We start from the raw sequence: 19,063 nt of genomic DNA on the forward strand, positions 1-19,063 counted from the left end.
TATGAAAAAATAATATCCATTTACAAAAGTACACGAGGTTACTATGAGATACCAAAAACTAAACATATAACAACAGTCTAGTATAGTTAAACACATCATAAAGAAAAATAAAAGAAACATAAGCTTCATCTTCACTATTAATCTCAACTAGGGAAGACTCAAAGTGATTAAAGCACACATTAAAGGTTATAAAGCTCACGAATGATTAAGAATTCTAAGCGAACCAAGTGACGGAAAATATAATCATCAGCCTCATGCAAAGTAGAGGGGCTAAAAATTGGGGAACCTAATCATAAACTTCTTGAAAACTCATATCAAAATGTTTGTTTAGTGATCTAATGAAGAGTACACATTGAGTTGAATGATAATACATCAAACCCATTGGTATATTGGTTTAATGACAAATAGTTTAGTCATCTTTTGACATTATTTTTCATAAATTTTCGCATGAAGTTACGAGAATAACAATAAAATAATATTAAAAGAAACTCAGTATGGTAATAAATTAAGGTATTAATAAATTATGAACAAATTTCCTAAATAACAAAATCATATGATGTTGCCCTAAGTATCATGTATCAATTAAACTACTTCCCTTATGGTATAATCAAATAATGGGTTAGAAGTCTTGACACTTATAAAATATTCTCAATAATAAATGTTATGTAAATCCCAAAAGTTGTTCCTATGAAGTTGATAGCATAACCCCTGCTCGAAGAACGTAATAAGTGTCAAACATATGATAAAACTCTAACATGTATTGTGTTTGGTTTCATAAATTTTTTATTTATGACTTGTATGATGATTTAAATAACTAAAATAAGATATTAAGTAAAACAATAACACATTTTACAACAAAAACAATCTTAACGCATGTTAACCCAAACGAATATAAAAGAACATAAACATACAATTGAATAATTAAAAAATAAATAACCAATATTTTTTATTCCAAGTCTTAGTAGAGTTTCCAAACTATCACAATCAAATAACATTGAAACTCTAAAATTTATTCAATATTAGAGATTAAACACCAAAAATCTTTTAAAATCGGGATTAGAGACCAAAATAAAAACATGTTAAATACATAAATATGGAATTACAAAGATAGGAATATGTAAGAGATTCATCATCTTGATCTAAATTAATCAATAATGTTTATTAATATTATTAACCTAACTATTGCATGTATGTGCTTTTGGATTCATCTATGAACTCAATATAATAAATAATGTCTTCATTAGGTTACATCACTTGATTAGGAAGCAAGAAAAAACTAAAATAAATGAAATAACAATATAAAAGGTACAAAATTATTTCAAGTTGATGTTTGATGATTTCCCTTCTTTAAAGTCCGAACAACCATCATTTCACACTTTAATATGCACAGGAAGAAAAATAAAACCTTTAACCTAACCTCATTAGAAAGAAGAAAAAAAAAACTAAAATCATACAAGAGTAAGAATAAAAAAAAAAGTAATACAAAATAATAAGCATTTGTTGTACTTTTCCCACAAATGGTATGTATAGATATTTCTCATATTCATATCTTCAAGAGCAATAGTATTATAATATGGACTTATGCAAACAATGGCAAAATGATTGTGAAGGTTGCTTAAAACTATCTTAATAATAGGATCAATATTAGACCTAGTAGTCACTAAAAACCATCTAAGCTATTTGCTTATAAGTTGTCTTATGTCTAATGAGGAGAGGAAGAGAAGACACCTCAATAAGGTTCATAGTATGATCAAAATAGTGAGGGCCTATTGTATATGTTCAGAGGCTACCCAACCTCAAGGTATGAAATGATTAAATAGAATCTAAATATTTTAAAATGTTTTTTTCTTTTTTATGTCAAACAAATCAAATGAAAAATCAGAAAGGAGATGAGCAATCATGATAATACAAGCAGAAAATCTATCTTTGCAACTACCACTTGGCTTATCTAAAGAATAAAAAATGAAATTGTGCACGGTATAAATGCGACATTCATGGCTCCTTCCAACATAGATTGTATTAATTTAGCTCTGGAGTTCCAAGTGATTCATGGTGGGAGTATTTAGAACCTTGACACACATGATGACTTCTGTAATCCTAAAGTGGGATGGCACCCTTGTAGATTGGCTCGAGCTTAATATAGATGGATCAACTTTGGATGCCTCATGTAGGGCTACTGTTGTTAATCAAGCTTATTCATGAGAATCATGAGCGATCGATGGCCGGCTTTATGAGTAATGTTGGCCAAAGTCACTCGTTAAATACAAAATTTATTATTGTTTTGGAGGGACTAAAAATTGCTGTAGATATGGGTATTTGAATGCTTATCCTCAAAGTTGACTATCTTGTTCTCGTGTGGATCCTCTAACTATATGATAAAATAGACGCATCTATATATGTGATTTAAAACCAAATAAGAGATTACATTACCTATGCTTAGGAGATTCCCATTGCTCATGTAGCATGCGAGACTAACTTGTGTGTTGATCGTCTGACTTGATGAGCACAATACATTATTGAGGGCATTGTCCACCTCTCTCAAGATTTGGACATTTTCAAACCCTTCTATTGATTTAGATTTCTATAACATTGCTTGGGCCAGCATAACTGTCTGCATCATGTAACCCTTGTTTTCTTTTCCTCTTTGTAGCAAAAAAAGAAAGTAATAAGTATTTTAAATTAATCAAATCAAGAACATAAATAACAAGATCATACTAGCATATAATGAAAAGAACTAAAAGATATCATACTACCATGTATTAGGTGCAATTAGTTTATAATTTACATTTACACCTTTATAATCATTGATTCCATGAAATTCGCTATCATTTAATTCATAATAAATAAATATTAAATAAACCACTAACTTATATGATTTAAAAATAGATCAAAGTCATTAATATTGATTTTTTTTATTAAATTTTCTTGAATATTTTTGGGAGAAAAACAAGAAAAATGCAAACAAGGGGCTACTAGTGTAAAAACAAATAGTTACTAAAATTTATAAAGTTTTTTTACACAAAAGTAATTATTTCCTATAATTGTCGATTGGTGTACAGAGTAATAATAAATCATAAAGTAAAGAATAATCGAAATTTTTCGAAAGACGTAAATAACAACCTCAAATATAACAAGTTACAATTATTTATTATTATGTAGTAAAGACACAAACATGATGAAGTGAACAAGGAACTATGAAGCCAATGAAGAAATGACAAGATAACTAACATAAAAAAAAAGGGATAAAAATAGGAAACTAACATATAAAATTAGATTATCTCCACTTCAAAACCAATACAGCCTATGCACAATAATCTTAAAACACTATTAATTTTTAAAATGAAATATAGTACTAAACAAATTAGTTCCAGACCTAATAAATTAGAAAATCTAATCATAACTAACTGAGCAAATAAGTTACTACTACATTAAATATATAATATTACAACACTAACCTACTCAGAAATTTAGCTTTATAATAAATGTTAATACTTTAAATAATAACAATAAAAATAATATCTCTGTTAATCTTCTCCGATTCATTCTCTACCACCAAAAAAAACTTATTATTAATTTTTAAGGTGTTAAAGATCAAAGAAACTTGATCTACGAGCCTATAATTCTTTATTGAAAAAATATTAGATTTATCCCACCTATCAAGAAACAAAATTGTCAAAAAAATATCTCTTTAATTGTTGATGAAACCAAGTAGACAGGAGAAGTCCTAAAAGTCTTACATTATATCCTTAGTTTGCTCTCTGAACCCAATATCAATAATCCTTACTTAAAAGCATGCAACATAATCTCAAAATTATCTTCACTACAAACTTGATCATCATTGGAATAGAAATTTTAATTTACCTATAACTTTTGGTTTTATTGCTCATGCAATTTGTTTGCTTTTGTTTTTCCTCTATATAATTGTCCTTTTTTTTATGGCTTTTCTTTTTTTCATTTCCAAACATGTGTCTTATCCTTGAAATTTTTTAGATGTTTTCTCTTTCGCGTTATAAGCTTTACTTGATTGAAGACCAACTTTTTTATCATCTCATAAGATGATGTACATATACTTTTCATGCTCGCGAATATACTTGGCATTAAGTTTTCACGTATATCCCAAAAATAAACAAGAAACTTTCATTTCAATGATTTCACATATAACAATTTGTTAAATACTAACAATTTGTTTCAAACTTGCCAACTGAATCTTTCTTTATCCCTTGGGACTTATATGATGTCTTAAAACTGATAGAGGTTCTTACTCATTTGTTTGTTTATTGTAATGTGGGTTAGATAATTTGATGTCAGTTTTTTGATAGTTTTAAGTGTTTACTGGTTAGGTACAACCGAGAGTTTGCTTTCACTTATTCTTTTAGGCTCAAATTTAAAAAAAGATGCAAAGTCTATTTAGTGTCATTTTATCTTTGTTGGTCTATACGTGATTTCGCTTGAGATATATAAAAAAGTTTTTAGGGATTATGATTCTTTTTGATAAGTTGTCTTTTTTTGCCCCAATTTTGGAGTAAAGCACATGGGCATTTTAAAGAATTATTTTGTATCTTTTACATAAAGATACATTAGCTACTCCTTTGTAAGATTACTTATTCTTTCTTATTTTCTTTTATTTAAATTAAGTAAGATATTTAACATCTTTTTTATATATTACTCTTCTTTCTTCCTTTTAAGTAAAATTTATTTTTCTATAATGTAGTAATGATAATAATAAAAAGATTCTATGTTTATTAATCAAGACAATATTGACATTGAAAATTTTGTTTATATTTAGAGAGAAGCATCATTTACCATGATGACACACCATTACTTAAGTATTAAATATGATTAAAAAAATTGAACTTTAAGTGAGAATTTGCAAAATGGGATATTCGTAATAGATACAACGCACTTGAAAAACTTTTACAGAATCTCTAGTCAACTTTAAAATATGTCCTCAACAAATTGGTCAATTTTCAAGTTTAAATCATTAACTTCTCAAAGTGTTGCATTTACTATAGGTAATACAACACTAAATATAAATGACAAAGGATTACTTTCTGAGGCAAATCTTCTAAAAGTCAAATATAACTCTTAATATAAAATAAAAGCGTGAACCTACTTTGAACTCGAGATAGATTCAAAAAAATATTTTTATTATGACCAATTTGGGTTGCAAGTTAAAACTGCCCGCCATAATGAGTATGCAGATCGAAGGACAAGATGATTAAGTAGATTGGCAAAGAGCATACAACAGAAGATGGTTAGCAAGAGAGCAAGAAATGTTTAAAAAAAGAGGCATGATGACTATTGACATTGGTAAAAAAAAATTTAGAGCCCTTTGTTTTTTTAGATTCCAATTTATATATGTATATATCTTGTGTGTAAAACTCTATAAATATATATATATATTGAAAACTAAAGGGGAAAAGGTATTCATTTTAATTTCTTTATATTATATTATTTCTATTTATTTTTAATTAAGATGTTAAGATATAGAATATTTTTACATATAGGTTAGGAACATGTTAGAATATGTTTTTCACTATTAAACCTGAACTTGAACCGCCTGGTTGGTGAATTAAAAAATTTACTTTGAACCACCCTATTCGAGTCAAATTCAATAAAAACTACAACAGGTTCAACGAGTTAATGCATAAGGCTTTATTAGAATAGAATTATTTCTTCTTCACAATCACATGATGTTCTCAACATAATTTCTAAAACAATCATGATTACTTTAAAAAATTAATACGAGATTAAATATAATAACTAATTAAACATAAAATTAAATTATAACTAATGTAGAAAATAAATCATTATTAAATGAAACGTGATGTTGACAATAACTAGCAATATTTATATTACTCGATCTTTGCATCGATTATGCTGGACAATATTCATGTGTTTGTGTCTATATATTGATATATCATGTCATATATATAGATATATCGTTATATCACTTTCGCTCAACGATAAATACTAATACTTTAAATAATAATAATGATGATTTATATTTTTCTTTATGTTGTTATGATCATGGCATATATACTTATCTACATGAAACTTATGTACATCAATACATAGGATGAAGATTTATATAAACACTCAGTATTTTATTCATATATATTCACAATATAGTTCCTATTTTTACTATATTCATGAATCATGGTCAATAACAAAAGGAGCTACAATGTATATTAGCCAAAGTTCCACAAATACTATCCATTGAGAACTATTTCATATAACTATTTAAATCTTTATGAAACACTATAAGATTAGAGTATAATGTTTCCATAATTGAATCCATTTTTAAATTCAATAAATGCACTGCTATAGAATATGTGTGTTTAGACGTGTCTTATAGATCTATTTATTGTTAACCGAAAACTTAATACTAATATTTTTTAAAAAAAAATGATTGCATGATTATAACAATGATTTTAAAATTTCTAAATGTAAACATACACATAGATATTTATAAGAAAATTAAATATTATTAAGAAAGACATGTAAGGGTAAGGTGTCTTAATGAAAATAAAAAATAAAATAAAAAAATAAGATTAATAGTTAAGAAACATATAAGATTATTATGGGCTTCGATGAGGTACGTTTGCCCCATTTTGGTATCATAACCATTATGATGAAAACAATACTTGTTTTTTTTATCACTTTAATGCCATAATACAAAAATAAATGATAAAGAGGAAAAAGTCGTAACCAGATAGTCATTAGAGTAATACTATTCGAGACCAAATTCTCAAGATCCAAGGGTCCTTAGTATATTGAGGTTTTAGTAGATATCATGATCAAATGATTTTTTTTACCTCCTAACTATGACTAGACTAAAACAAACAATTTCTCAATTATGTTTGCTATTAATATGGGAATCTTAGAAAGAGATAAGCAATTGAGGCGAATACTTGATACAGTTTCAATGTGGATCACCCTACCTCCAAAAGAGAAAGGAAGTGTCTTTCCATTTGTCTTGCCTCTTTAAGAACTTGAGAATCAATGCATTTGGGGTTATCTCTATGAGATTTTTTCCTAATAAAGCCTGAGATAAATAGTTGAGCAACTTAAGATGCACACGACTAATTTTCAATAACCTTTAAAGACCTTAATTGTTATTGTTAATGCCAACTAATCTCAAGGCCAAAAATGATATCAAAAATTCAAAGTAAATATATGACATAAAGAAAAATGCTTGTAGTTAATAGAAGAAATGAGTTGTAAATGTGAGATTTTCATCTTCGCAAGCCTTAATAATCTTTTAGTAATGTGAATACACATATACTTCTATAAAAATCTATACAACTATATTAATATATCTCTATATATTACTATGATATAAATATATGGTTATATATGGTATGAGTAAGAGCCAAACACACTTTTCCAATAGATATATGGATATACATGTGATACTCGCATATTAAACTGAAGGTGACTCACTTTTCCGAACATTATACATATATATATATATATAGATAGTATTAATATGTAAATCAAAACACTTATTCTTAACATTACTAAATGAATGAATAAATATATATTTACTACTAAAATTTTCTAAACAATATATTCAAGACAGACATATGCAAATGTGTGAAGAAGTTGATGATTAATGGTTAGTCTTCCTAAAGGGAATGGAGAAATTAGAGAGAAAACTGAAGTTTATTTGAGGAGCTGTTCTTCGATTATTTCTCGTTGCAACAAATCTTTAATAGTTTAAAATTCAACACTTTAGAAGAACTAGAATTTTCAATTGAATAATTTTGATATGTTCTTTATCTAACAAAATTAGACATTGACAATCGAAGGTTTAAAGCACTATTTAATAAATTGTATGAAAATGACAACTTCAATTCTACGTTTTGGTGTCTTTAAGAAAATAATGAAAGTAGAGAGATGAATATAAATGTTAATTTTTGCTCATAATTTGTATTGTCATTATTATGGTAAATTACTAAATTAGTCTCGGATGTTTGATTTTTATTATAACTAAATTCTTAATATTTTATTCGCTCCACTTTGGTTTATTATGTTTTGTGTTCATTTCAAATGTTCAATTTCCATTATATTTTCTAATGAAAAAATTTAAAATAGATAGGTTGCGGTACAGGGCAGACGATGATGATGAAGCTGAGTACGGGTGGCGCGACGATGGCCGACGGCAAGATGAGTACTTGAGGACGACAGGCGGTTGACGAGTTGTGGGAAAGGGAAGAAGAAAACACAGAAAGGTGGCGACTTGACAGACCGGCGGAAGCAAGGGGGACCGTTGATCTGGTGCGTACCTCCGTGGTGATTTCGGCTATGAAGGGGCCGAGGCAGAATGCAAACATGCGAGGGGAAGAGAATATAGGATGGAAGAAAGGAGGGGAAGCATAGAGAAGAGTACTGGAAAAAAGAAAGCAAAAAGTAGAGGGGAAGAAAAGAAAAAGGAGGAAGAAAGAAGGAAAAGAGAGAAAAGACGAGGAATTGAAGGAAATAGGAAGATACGGGGCGAGGAACTTGAGCACTTTCCTCTGTTTCTGGAAAATTTAGGAAAGAACCAGAAAAAAGAGCCTGAGAGACGGAGAGCCTGCGGATGAAGAAATAAGTAGAAGGAAGAGAGACGAAAAGGAAATTGCAGAATTGGGGGATTCGGATTCTCCGGTTGTGGATGAACGGTATGGTCAAAATTCCTCTCTTCCTGGTTTAATTCGTGTATGAAAACGTTGACTGAAATAGAATTGGATTAGAGAGCTGTAGAACGATGTGGATTAAGGGTCTTACTCTTTCTATGTAATGGTCCTTCAATGAAAAATAAACCATGACGATTGTATTTCTCTACTGTCAATGATATTGATATTGGTATGCTACTGTGAGTTTGATTCTGCATGCTTGATTTGTGTTTTTGCCATAAATTGATTAGGGAAGTTAATATAAACTATCTTGAATCTCTTTACAAAATGTATAATCTGTTTGTTGAGAGAATTGAAGCGACGGATTGAGTTTGCTGACGAGTTTGATAGGTTGCATCTGCACTAGTTTTATGCTTGACTAATTTAAGCATTCTGTGTGTAAATGAGTGCAGAATATCCGTTTGATGAAATGCTCATTTGATGCTTTTTTTGTGCTTCCTAAGGACTTGCAATTATTCAGATATTGGATGGTGTCAGATTAGCTCAAATTAGGATTTGACAATTGGGTTGGTTTACATTTATGAACGCACAACATGTTGGAAAATTCAAGTACTGAACATTGAGGGAGGGTGCATAGATGTTTTCAGACAATAATGGTAAACAGCTTTTCTTTCCTTTTAAACTCTAAAAGATTTTTCATGGTTCGATTTGTCTTTAAAAGTTTAAGACGCGAAGGAAATGCTCCGTGGTAATGCTGGGATTGTAGTGTTAACCTGTGACCTAGTTAAAGAAAATTGTTGCAGTCAGTCTCCTATTGTGTCAGCTCTGTAAAGTTAGAGTGTTTGTGCTAATTGAATGGTATGGGACTCAAACTCCATGTCCTCAACCGCTAGTTTTTGAGGTTGTTTATCCTAAACAAACATCATAGAGTTATAGTTTTCGTTTCGCTCATAAGAATAAACATAATTTGGAAACCTGCTATGGCCGAAGAGTGTGCATTTGGGTTGGTTTTGGACTAAAATGTCCAAAACTAAGGTCTTCCTTCCTTTGGTTTATGTTTTCTTTTTCGATTAGGTCTTATAATTCTTATTCATCTTTCTGGTTGGAGATTGGATATGTTCGTGTTATGCAATTATGCTTTTTTGGTATTTTTTCATATGATTTTAAAATTTTGTTTGCAATTTGCTTCGGATTTTGATGTTTTAACACTGATGTTCCTGTCCTTCATGCTGCCTCTGCTTTTTCTCTGTTGCCCTTGTTTGTTAATGCTACTTCTACTCCACCTTTTTTGCAGATCTGGTTTCTGAATAATTTTTATCTCCAAGCACATTGAATGATGAACTTGAAGCATGTTCATTGTTAATTTGTTATCAGTCATTTTTTCCGAGGGCTTATAGTCGCAGTTTTTAAAGCAAGGAAATGGTACATCACTTCCTGTTTGGTAAAGGTGGAAGCTTTAATATCTTATGTGGGTGCCGCAAAGGTTTCAACTACCAGCAGAAGTTCAGCTTAGTGAATATAAAGCTAAAATGGGTGAAAGATAAGGATCTGGATGCTGTTGTGGAACGTGAGAAAGATTTGAGAGCCGTGTGCAATCTTGTTTCCATCATCTCCTCATCTCCCAATCATTGCCTTCCCATTTACTGTCTTTCCCGGCATCGTGGCCAACTTGGTCTGCCCTGCATTCTTAAGCTCTCCACATTTCTGAGGAAGTTTCCTAATATATTTTCTGAGTCTCATGTTCTGGACAGTGGAGGCACTCGTGTTCCTTGCTTTGGATTGACACCTGAGACGCTAAATCTTCACCTTGAGGAACTTCAGGTTCTCCAGCTGAATCAGATGGATCTCCTTGATAGACTTTGTAAACTGCTTATGCTTGTGAAGGAGAGGATGCTTCCTCTGCAAACCATTGACCAGCTGAAATGGGACATGGGGTTGCCATATAATTATTACGATTCCTTGATTAAACATTACCCTCAGCTATTCTCATTGGTAGTCTTACCCGATAATCGTGTTGGCTTAAAGCTCTTATTCTGGCATGATGGTCTTGCTGTCTCGCAGTTGCAGAAGAATGCTGCTTTACAACAAGAGAACAAGAATGATTGTTTGCCCTTCCCAGTTAGATTTACAAGAGGTTTTGGGTTGAAAAAGAAATGTATGGACTGGTTAAAGGAGTGGCAAAGCCTCCCTTACACTTCACCTTATGTGGATGCATCACATTTGGATTCACGAACTGATGTGTCTGAGAAGAGAATTGTTGGGGTGTTCCATGAGCTTTTCCATCTCACCATCCAGAAAAAAACAGAGCGTAAGAATGTGAGTAATCTTCGTAAGCCTCTGTCCCTCCCTCAGAAGTTCACGAAGGTGTTTGAGCGCCACCCTGGAATTTTTTACATTTCCATGAAATGTGATACTCAGACCATTATCCTCAGGGAAGCCTATGAAAGACAAAAACTCTTGCAAAAACACCCTCTTGTTGATGTCAGGGAAAGATTTGCTGACATGATGACAAAAGGATTTCTGGATAGGAGTAGGGGTTTATACAAGAGAGGTACCACTGAGCTACAGGATATAAAGGTGTGTTATCTTGATCAACTCGAGCAGTAGCCCTGAATGTCAACTAGTAAATTGTTTATTGATACTTAGAGACACTCCTAATGGACCTAACTTTCCTCATCGTGTTTCAGTCATCCTGAACACTAAAGTGCATGTTATCGGTCATTTACAATTGAGTTTCAGAGACCAGGCACTTATTGTTTCATTGAAGTAATTTTGTTGCAAAGGGATGCTTAAAGATTTAACAAGATCATCAGAACTTCAATCAGAAAGAATTGACCAGACCATCAATGTATTAAGAAAAGAGAAGAAAACTGGCTGCTTCGAAAATTCAGGAGGTAACCTGCATTACTGGATATAGTGAAGTACTGTAAATGGCAATATTTGACTAATACTTTCCAGACAGTATCCAGAAAGGGAAAAGTCGCAATTGAGTAGGTTGACTAAACAATCTTGACTAATTTGGTTCATGCTGATATAAATAGTGATGTTTTATTTTCAATCAATCTACTACTCATTATGTAAAGTTTCTGTAATTTTCTTTTCCATTTTTTTTTTGGCTAAATTACTTTGTGCTAATTAAATTTGGAGCATAATTATGATGGGTTCTTCATAGTTGATAAATGTTTGCCACAATCAAGTCTACTGTTCATATAACAAGTTATTTTATCTTTGGACAAATTCTTGAGTGCGGCAGTTGAGAACAAGTAATTGTTATTTTCTTTGAGTGAGTATACATACAAACACACACATCAATAAGAAGCTGCAATCCAGCTACCAGCTGATTTGAGAGAGGAAGAAAAATTAAGAGGGTTAAAGGAAGATAACACAGCCCAGGAAGATCATATTAGCCAAGGTAACAAAGCTATGAATTTTGTTTTTCCTTTTTTTTGTTGAAATAATGATTTTTTTTTTTTTCTTAATGAAAAGTACAAGACCTTGAACTTTAGATTGCTGCATTTGCTTTTCTTTCAGCTCGAACTATAATGGCTTTTTCTATAAGCTGCTAATTTTCTCAGCTGGCTTTTCTTTACTTTGTCATTGCTGCACAAAGAAGAAAGGCGTGTCCATAAGCCACATTGGAGACTCCAACTATGGCTCTGTATTTGTTACACCAACAAAAAAGCAAGTGTTTTTAGTCAAGGATGTAAAAGTGTATGTTAATAAATTTAAAAATGTGTTAATCCTGAAGCCTTTACCTAAACAAAAGGATATATATATATACATGTATGTATATATGTATATGAAAATCCCAGAAAACATTAGATGTATTTTTTCTTTTTCCGGGCAGATCATACATATATATATATATATATGTATATATAACTTGTCACTGGGATCTACATTATCAAAGACATTAAGCTTTGCGAAAAGTAAACGGAAAGATACGAATATAATGCAGTTGATATGCATTAGTACACTATATTTATTTATAAAGGCTACATTTGTCAGCACATAGGGAACTCTCATTTTTAGCCACCACAGATTTACATTCCTATTTTTTCTCAATTCTTGACTGCCAAAAACAGCGGCAAAAGGACAGGATATTGGGGACAACACTATATTATCCACTTTACTTTTGAAGCTGAAAACAACAATCATTATTCACTTTCTCACTTTCCATAAAGTTTTTGCTTTCCCTACAATTTCATCTACTTAAATCTTCAGCTGCATAAAAACTACAGCAGGCAGCTTCTCCATCAAATCGTTCCTTTCTTCAACTAGACAAGGATTGAGAGAGTATTCTTTAAAGTTGTTTTGATTCTCTGCCTTCATTAGCAAAACTTCCTTGCTTCTGAATAGAGTTTCAGATTTCTTGTGGGAGGCTACTTTCTCTCATTCCTTCACACAACCAACAAGCAACAATGAAAAGGAGCATGAACCTGGTAGTAGAAGTGGTGGATGCTCATGATCTTATGCCAAAAGATGGTGAAGGTTCAGCCAATCCATTTGAAGAAGTAGATTTTCAAAACCAGCTAAGCAAAACCATAACAATCTCAAAGAATCTCAACCCTGTATGGAACCAGAAACTTCTCTTTGACATTGAAGAAACCAAATTCCACAATCACCTCTTCATTCAAGTCTCTGTTTACCACGAAAGGAGGCCTGTTCCCGGCAGGAATTTCCTTGGTGAAGTAAGAATTCCTTTCTCAAATCTTGTCAAGAAAGGTGAGGAAGTTTATCAGCAATTCCAGTTGGAAAAGAACTGGTTCTTCTCATCTGTCAAAGGTGAGATTGGCCTTAAATATATATCTCCCAAGAATCAGAAACAAAGTCTCTTTCTCCTCCCTTCCATCGCAACCAACTTCTCTTCTTTCTCTTGATCCTCCTCTTATCTTGATTACGAAGTCCCCAGATTCACCTAACACTAATCCTATCTGTACAAAATTATCTTCTCTCTCCCAAGCAGATGATTGTGTCGAAACTGCCAAAGCTATCACTTCAGCACCAGAAAAGAAAATTTCTTCTGCAGCTGTGAACAAAAGATATACATCTCCTGTTACAGCAGTTGAATCCGGGAGTGGCATTCCAGAAAAAAAGTTGAAGGAGGACATCAAGGAACTTGTTGAAGGAAGTAAAGAGACTACTCAACACATACACAAACACAAAGTTGTTGTGCAGCCTGGAATTATATTTGAGAAACGAGCAGAAAGCGTCCCGCTAACATGCACTCTGTTGGTCCACAAGTTCATCCACATGATCGGGAGGACTACAACCTGAAGGACACAAGTCCTGAGCTTGGGGAGAGGTGGCCAAATGGGGGAACATATGGTGGGAGAGGATGGATAAGTGGTGGGGACAGATTCACAACCACTTATGACCTAGTACAGCAGATGTTCTACTTGTACGTTCGTGTTGTGAAAGCTAAGGATCTTCCTCCCAGTACCATTACTGGAAGTTGTGATCCTTATGTGGAAGTGAAGATGGGGAACTATAAGGGAAGAACCAGGCATTTTGAGAAGAAGTTGAATCCTGAATGGAACCAGGTCTTTGCTTTCTCTAAAGATCGGATCCAATCTTCAATTCTGGAGGTTTTTGTGAAGGACAAAGACATGTTGGGCAGAGATGATTATCTTGGTAGGGTGGGTTTTGATTTGAATGAGATTCCAACCAGAGTTCCTCCAGACAGTCCACTTGCTCCTCAATGGTATAGACTTGAAGACCGCCGTGGACAAGGGAAGGTGAGAGGAGACATTATGCTTGCAGTCTGGATGGGAACACAGGCTGATGAATCATTTCCAGAGGCATGGCATTCTGATTCTGCCTCAGTATTGTCTGAAGAAGGAGTCCTCAGCATCAGATCAAAGGTCTATGTATCTCCAAAATTGTGGTACTTAAGGGTGAACGTAATTGAAGCTCAAGATGTTCTGCCTAACGACAGAAACCGCCTTCCCGAACTGTTTGTGAAAGCTCAGGTGGGGAATCAAGTGCTCAAGACCAGAATTTGCACAACTCGCACTACTAATCCACTATGGAACGAAGATCTAGTTTTTGTAGCAGCCGAGCCTTTTGAGGACCACCTATTTATAACTGTTGAGGACAAGGTTCACACTTCCAAAGACGAAGTTTTGGGGAAGATCAACCTCCCACTTGATGTATTTGAGAAGCGGCTAGATCACCGACCAGTTCATTCCCGCTGGTTCAATCTGGAGAAATTTGGTTTTGGCATCCTGGAGGCTGACAGAAGGAGTGAGCTCAAGTTCTCAAGCAGAATCCACCTAAGAGTCTGTCTTGAGGGTGGTTATCATGTTCTTGATGAATCCACAATGTATATCAGTGATCAAAAGCCTACAGCCAGGCAGCTCTGGAAGCAACCTGTTGGAATCCTAGAAGTGGGCATTCTGGGTGCACAAGGACTTCTTCCAATGAAAATGAAAGACAGACGAGGAAGCACAGACGCTTACTGTGTCGCAAAATATGGCCAGAAATGGGTTCGAACCAGGACTATCATTGACACTTACAATCCCAAATGGAACGAGCAGTATACATGGGAAGTTTATGATCCTTGCACAGTGATCACGCTTGGAGTTTTTGACAACTGCCATCTGGGCGTCGAAGAGAAACAGAATGGCAGTAGCAGCAGCAGAGCAGCAAGAGATTCACGAATCGGGAAGGTAAGAATCAGGCTGTCAACGCTGGAAGCTCATCGAATTTACACACATTCATATCCACTTCTTGTTCTGCAACCACATGGAGTGAAGAAAATGGGGGAACTTCAGTTAGCAGTTAGATTCACTACCCTTTCTTTAGCCAACATGATCTATGTTTATGGTCGCCCTATTCTACCAAAAATGCATTACATACATCCCTTCACAGTCAACCAGGTAGATACTCTGAGGTACCAGGCTATGAACATTGTAGCTGTGAGGCTTGGCAGAGCCGAACCTCCTCTCAGAAAAGAGGTAGTGGAATACATGTTAGATGTGGATTCCCATATGTGGAGCATGAGAAGAAGCAAAGCAAATTTCTTCCGTATCATGTCGCTTTTCTCTGGAATGATCTCCATGGGACGTTGGTTAGGTGATGTCTGCAACTGGAGGAACCCTATCACGTCTGTTCTGGTTCACATTCTGTTTCTGATATTGATTTGGTACCCAGAACTGATCCTCCCAACTCTGTTTCTCTACATGTTCTTAATTGGCTTATGGAACTACAGGCTTAGGCCAAGGCACCCTCCCCATATGGATACCAAACTTTCCTGGGCAGAAGCAGTGAACCCCGATGAGCTTGACGAAGAATTTGACACATTCCCAACATCTAGACCAAATGACATAGTTCGAATGCGGTACGACAGACTAAGAGGTATTGCTGGACGGATACAGACAGTGGTCGGTGATATAGCCACTCAAGGTGAGAGGATCCAGTCTCTACTCGGCTGGAGAGATCCTAGAGCAACCAGTCTGTTCGTAGTGTTTTGTCTTTGTGCAGCTGTTGTGCTATATGCTACACCATTCAGGGCAGTAGCTCTCGTAGCTGGTCTGTATTATCTGAGACATCCTCGGTTCAGAAGCAAACTACCATCTGTGCCCAGCAATTTCTTCAAGAGATTGTCAGCAAGAACCGACAGCTTATTGTGATTATAGACTTCAGAATTTGCAACGCAATCTAGTTTCAACTGACTTATTGTCTAAGAATCTAATTTCCCTTTATAAGATGTTTTCTATTTCTTCCATGTTCCAGTAATTTTACCATATGAATAACTGTAGCATGTAACCACCATAGACCTTCCAAACCTTAAAGGATGAGAATGTATTAGTAATAAATCGTGTGAAAGAGTCAATTTGCATTATTATCTTTAGCTTTTTAAGATTTAATCTAGAAAAATTTTGAATTTATTCGAAGCTCCAAGAAAAGTTTGAATTCCTTCCACGTTCCATAACATAACCATTGTACACTCTTGTTGCATAGATGTTCAGTCAAATCCAACCCATTTGCAGATACCATTTCCTTCCACGTTCCATTTCTTGATCTATGTTTTTTTAGTGTTTTAAACTAGAATGAAAATTTCAGCGTACTGCATGAAGGTAAACATTAGAATACATGCCCGTATCATAGACTCAAATTTTATGGAGTATATAAGTTCATTGTAACACATAAGGAAACTCCTTCCACATTGCAATGCCTTGAGTAACACAAAAAATTTAGGTGTCTATTACCAATGGAACTCAACTGAGTACATTTCTAAAACCCAAGTTAAAACAAACATAACAAAGTAGGAAAACGTAAAGCAATCCTAATAATACTTCTGAAAATTGTTCACTCTAGAAAACGAGCTCATGAGGTTTCATGCCTTGCTTCAGAGAAAACCTTGCAGCCAAATAAGCCTTCAAATCAGGGACGCCCTCAATCGATTTGATCAGTGCTGCATCTACAGATTTCTGATCATCTTTCTTCTCCTGTGGGAGCACATTCTTGTCCTGCATTTTGAAGTAAGATAATAAACAATACGTCAAGAGATAGCATCAATTATTACAGGAGAAAGAACATAGTTCTATTGAACAAACCTCCTTTTCGGCCTCAAAGAACTCGCCTTCACCCTTCTTTTTCTTCTTCTCAACCACCTTGGCAAAGTACTTGTCGTCAAACTTATCAACATTTACACCAGAGATGTTAACCTTGGTGGAAGTAGCAATAACATACGACTGATTAACTCTCCTAAGAGGAACACCGTTAATTTTAAAGGGTCCTGTGGAAGCAGACACAACAAAGTACAAGAAATAAACATTAAGATGTCAAGTACTAATAATTAAATAAGGTAAGGGAAGCTTAACTGAAATAGTAAGTTTGTTTTAAGGAAGACCTCATACGTAAAGATTAACTCTAGCCATAACAAAGGAATTTTGAATTTCAGCACTTGTAATGCAGAAGTTAGTTAAACAAGACCAACGGACTAATTTTAGAATCAATCAAATGCTAAAGCAGTTTGCATTATTCTAACATGTTAGTTTGCATGATCTTCACCATTTAGAGATTCTAATAAATCTGTAAAAAAAATGATGATAAATGGGAAAAAAACTAACCAGTGATCAAAAGCAAGCCAGAAGAAAGCTGCTTCAAGAAGACAACTCTCTTTCCTTTGAACCTTCCAGCCAGGATGATCAACACTGTACCTGGGGTAATGCTAGCCCTGAAGAGGAAAAAGAATTGAATTAAAACCATAGTATTTTGGTACAATTGACTTCATTGAATAACATCCTCTATTTTCCCACAGCTTATACAAAACTCCCGCTTTCAGTTTACAATCAAGCAGAACAAAGGCAAAAGAATAGAATACAAAAGCTTCACTCGAGAACTATAAAAATAGCCAATCGGACAAAATGAATCCTATAAACAGACGGGGCTAAAAAGTTGAATTGGCCAATCAAGCAAACCAGTAAAAGAAAATTTAATGCATTTGAAGAAAATACAGCTACTAACATACAGAGGCACAGAACTGACCGAGAAAATTTCGAGTGTAAGAAGACATAACAAACCTAAAAAAAAAAGACAATAATCCCGGGAAACTAACAGAATGCAAATATTAAAACACCAAAGCATCAAAGTCGGACCTCCACTTAAATTTCTCAGCTTCACAACACAAGATCGAACAGAAAATCCAATTAAATTTCAGAGAAAATATATTTATTATCCAAAGAATAATTCTTCTTCGAATGTTCTCCATTTCCTAACCAATCGATTAAAGGAAATACACAAAAACAAGCAAAAATACCCAAAACAGTCAAACATACAGCAATAAATCTAAGCACTGCCACGTACATGAACATAATACCAGTAAAGACATACAATTTTCTCAATAAAAAGTAAAAAAAAAAATCAACTAAACAAAACATGTAAATCAAAAGAAAAACGGAAAACCAATTAAATACAGCCTGAAAATTTCATGGATAACAAAAAGAAAATGAATAAGCTTACAGATAGATACAGAGGAAGGGAAGAGAAACAGTACCTAAGCTTGGTGGGTTTAGGCTTGCGCTTGTTGACTAGCGGCTTCTTAAGGTCTTCAGCCGGGTAGAACTTGGGTGGCTTCTCTACTGGAGCAGGGGCCTTAGGCTTGGGGTCGTGGTGAGGAAAGACGCCGCCGTTTTTGGCCTTGATAGCCCAGAGACCTCTCTTGTGATACATCTTCGACCTCGAGAACTTACCGATACCCTTTACCAGATCAGGGTTTCTGCTCACCTTTGCTGTTCTCTGCTTGGGCGCCATTGCTAGGGTTTTCTTAGCCTCTCGCTCTCTCTGAAAATGGAGCAGCCACTAAAGAAACCCTAGAAGGTAGGTATATATACGAATTACGAAGTGAAGTATCGGCAGTTCAAACCCTAACCTGATGGGTCTTAGATATGGGCCGGGTTCGGGTGAAGTCAGCTGGGCTCTTATTAGGCCCAAAA

General features: G+C 34.0%; 2 protein-coding genes and 1 pseudogene across 3 annotated transcripts; 2 read left to right on the plus strand and 1 right to left on the minus strand.

Moving 5' to 3' along the window:
* The first annotated feature begins 8,018 nt into the window (after positions 1-8,018).
* LOC110811498 (Ubiquitin carboxyl-terminal hydrolase family protein) lies at positions 8,019-11,817 on the plus strand. 2 transcript variants are annotated; one of them, XM_088210133.1, is made up of 3 exons: positions 8,019-8,666; positions 9,916-11,198; positions 11,309-11,817. In XM_088210133.1, exons 2-3 carry the CDS (start codon positions 10,041-10,043, stop codon positions 11,315-11,317), a joined length of 1,167 nt encoding a protein of 388 aa, XP_088066259.1. In that variant the 5' UTR covers positions 8,019-8,666; positions 9,916-10,040; the 3' UTR covers positions 11,318-11,817. The 2 variants fall into 2 exon arrangements, with proteins under 2 accessions (XP_088066259.1, XP_088066258.1); XM_088210132.1 differs by having other exon boundaries at positions 8,020-8,666; positions 9,916-11,817.
* Positions 11,818-12,890: 1,073 nt separating this feature from the next.
* LOC110811527 (FT-interacting protein 1 pseudogene) lies at positions 12,891-16,467 on the plus strand (annotated as a pseudogene).
* A 236-nt stretch (positions 16,468-16,703) lies between these two features.
* Positions 16,704-18,937, minus strand: LOC110811507 (large ribosomal subunit protein eL6z-like). Its single transcript, XM_022038032.2, has 4 exons — positions 18,625-18,937; positions 17,699-17,805; positions 17,183-17,364; positions 16,704-17,095 (listed from the first exon to the last, which is right to left on the minus strand). Exons 1-4 carry the CDS (start codon positions 18,879-18,881, stop codon positions 16,940-16,942), a joined length of 702 nt encoding a protein of 233 aa, XP_021893724.1. The 5' UTR covers positions 18,882-18,937; the 3' UTR covers positions 16,704-16,939.
* Positions 18,938-19,063: the final 126 nt, after the last annotated feature.

Source organism: Carica papaya, chromosome 8, assembly GCF_054855325.1.
Source record: "Carica papaya isolate Zhongbai chromosome 8, ASM5485532v1, whole genome shotgun sequence".
Taxonomy (NCBI): domain Eukaryota; kingdom Viridiplantae; phylum Streptophyta; class Magnoliopsida; order Brassicales; family Caricaceae; genus Carica; species Carica papaya.

Bases quoted from the DNA above. Each gene is read 5' to 3' on its own strand.
- LOC110811507 (XM_022038032.2), bottom strand. From the start codon at position 18,881: ATGGCGCCCAAGCAGAGAACAGCAAAGGTGAGCAGAAACCCTGATCTG. The intron at 17,806-18,624 runs GTACTGTTTCTC...TTTCCTCTTCAG, and splicing joins CCTAAACCCACCAAGCTTAG to GGCTAGCATTACCCCAGGTA. The intron at 17,365-17,698 runs GTTAGTTTTTTT...CTGCTTCCACAG, and splicing joins TGGCTTGCTTTTGATCACTG to GACCCTTTAAAATTAACGGT.
- LOC110811498 (XM_088210132.1), top strand. From the start codon at position 10,041: ATGGTACATCACTTCCTGTTTGGTAAAGGTGGAAGCTTTAATATCTTA.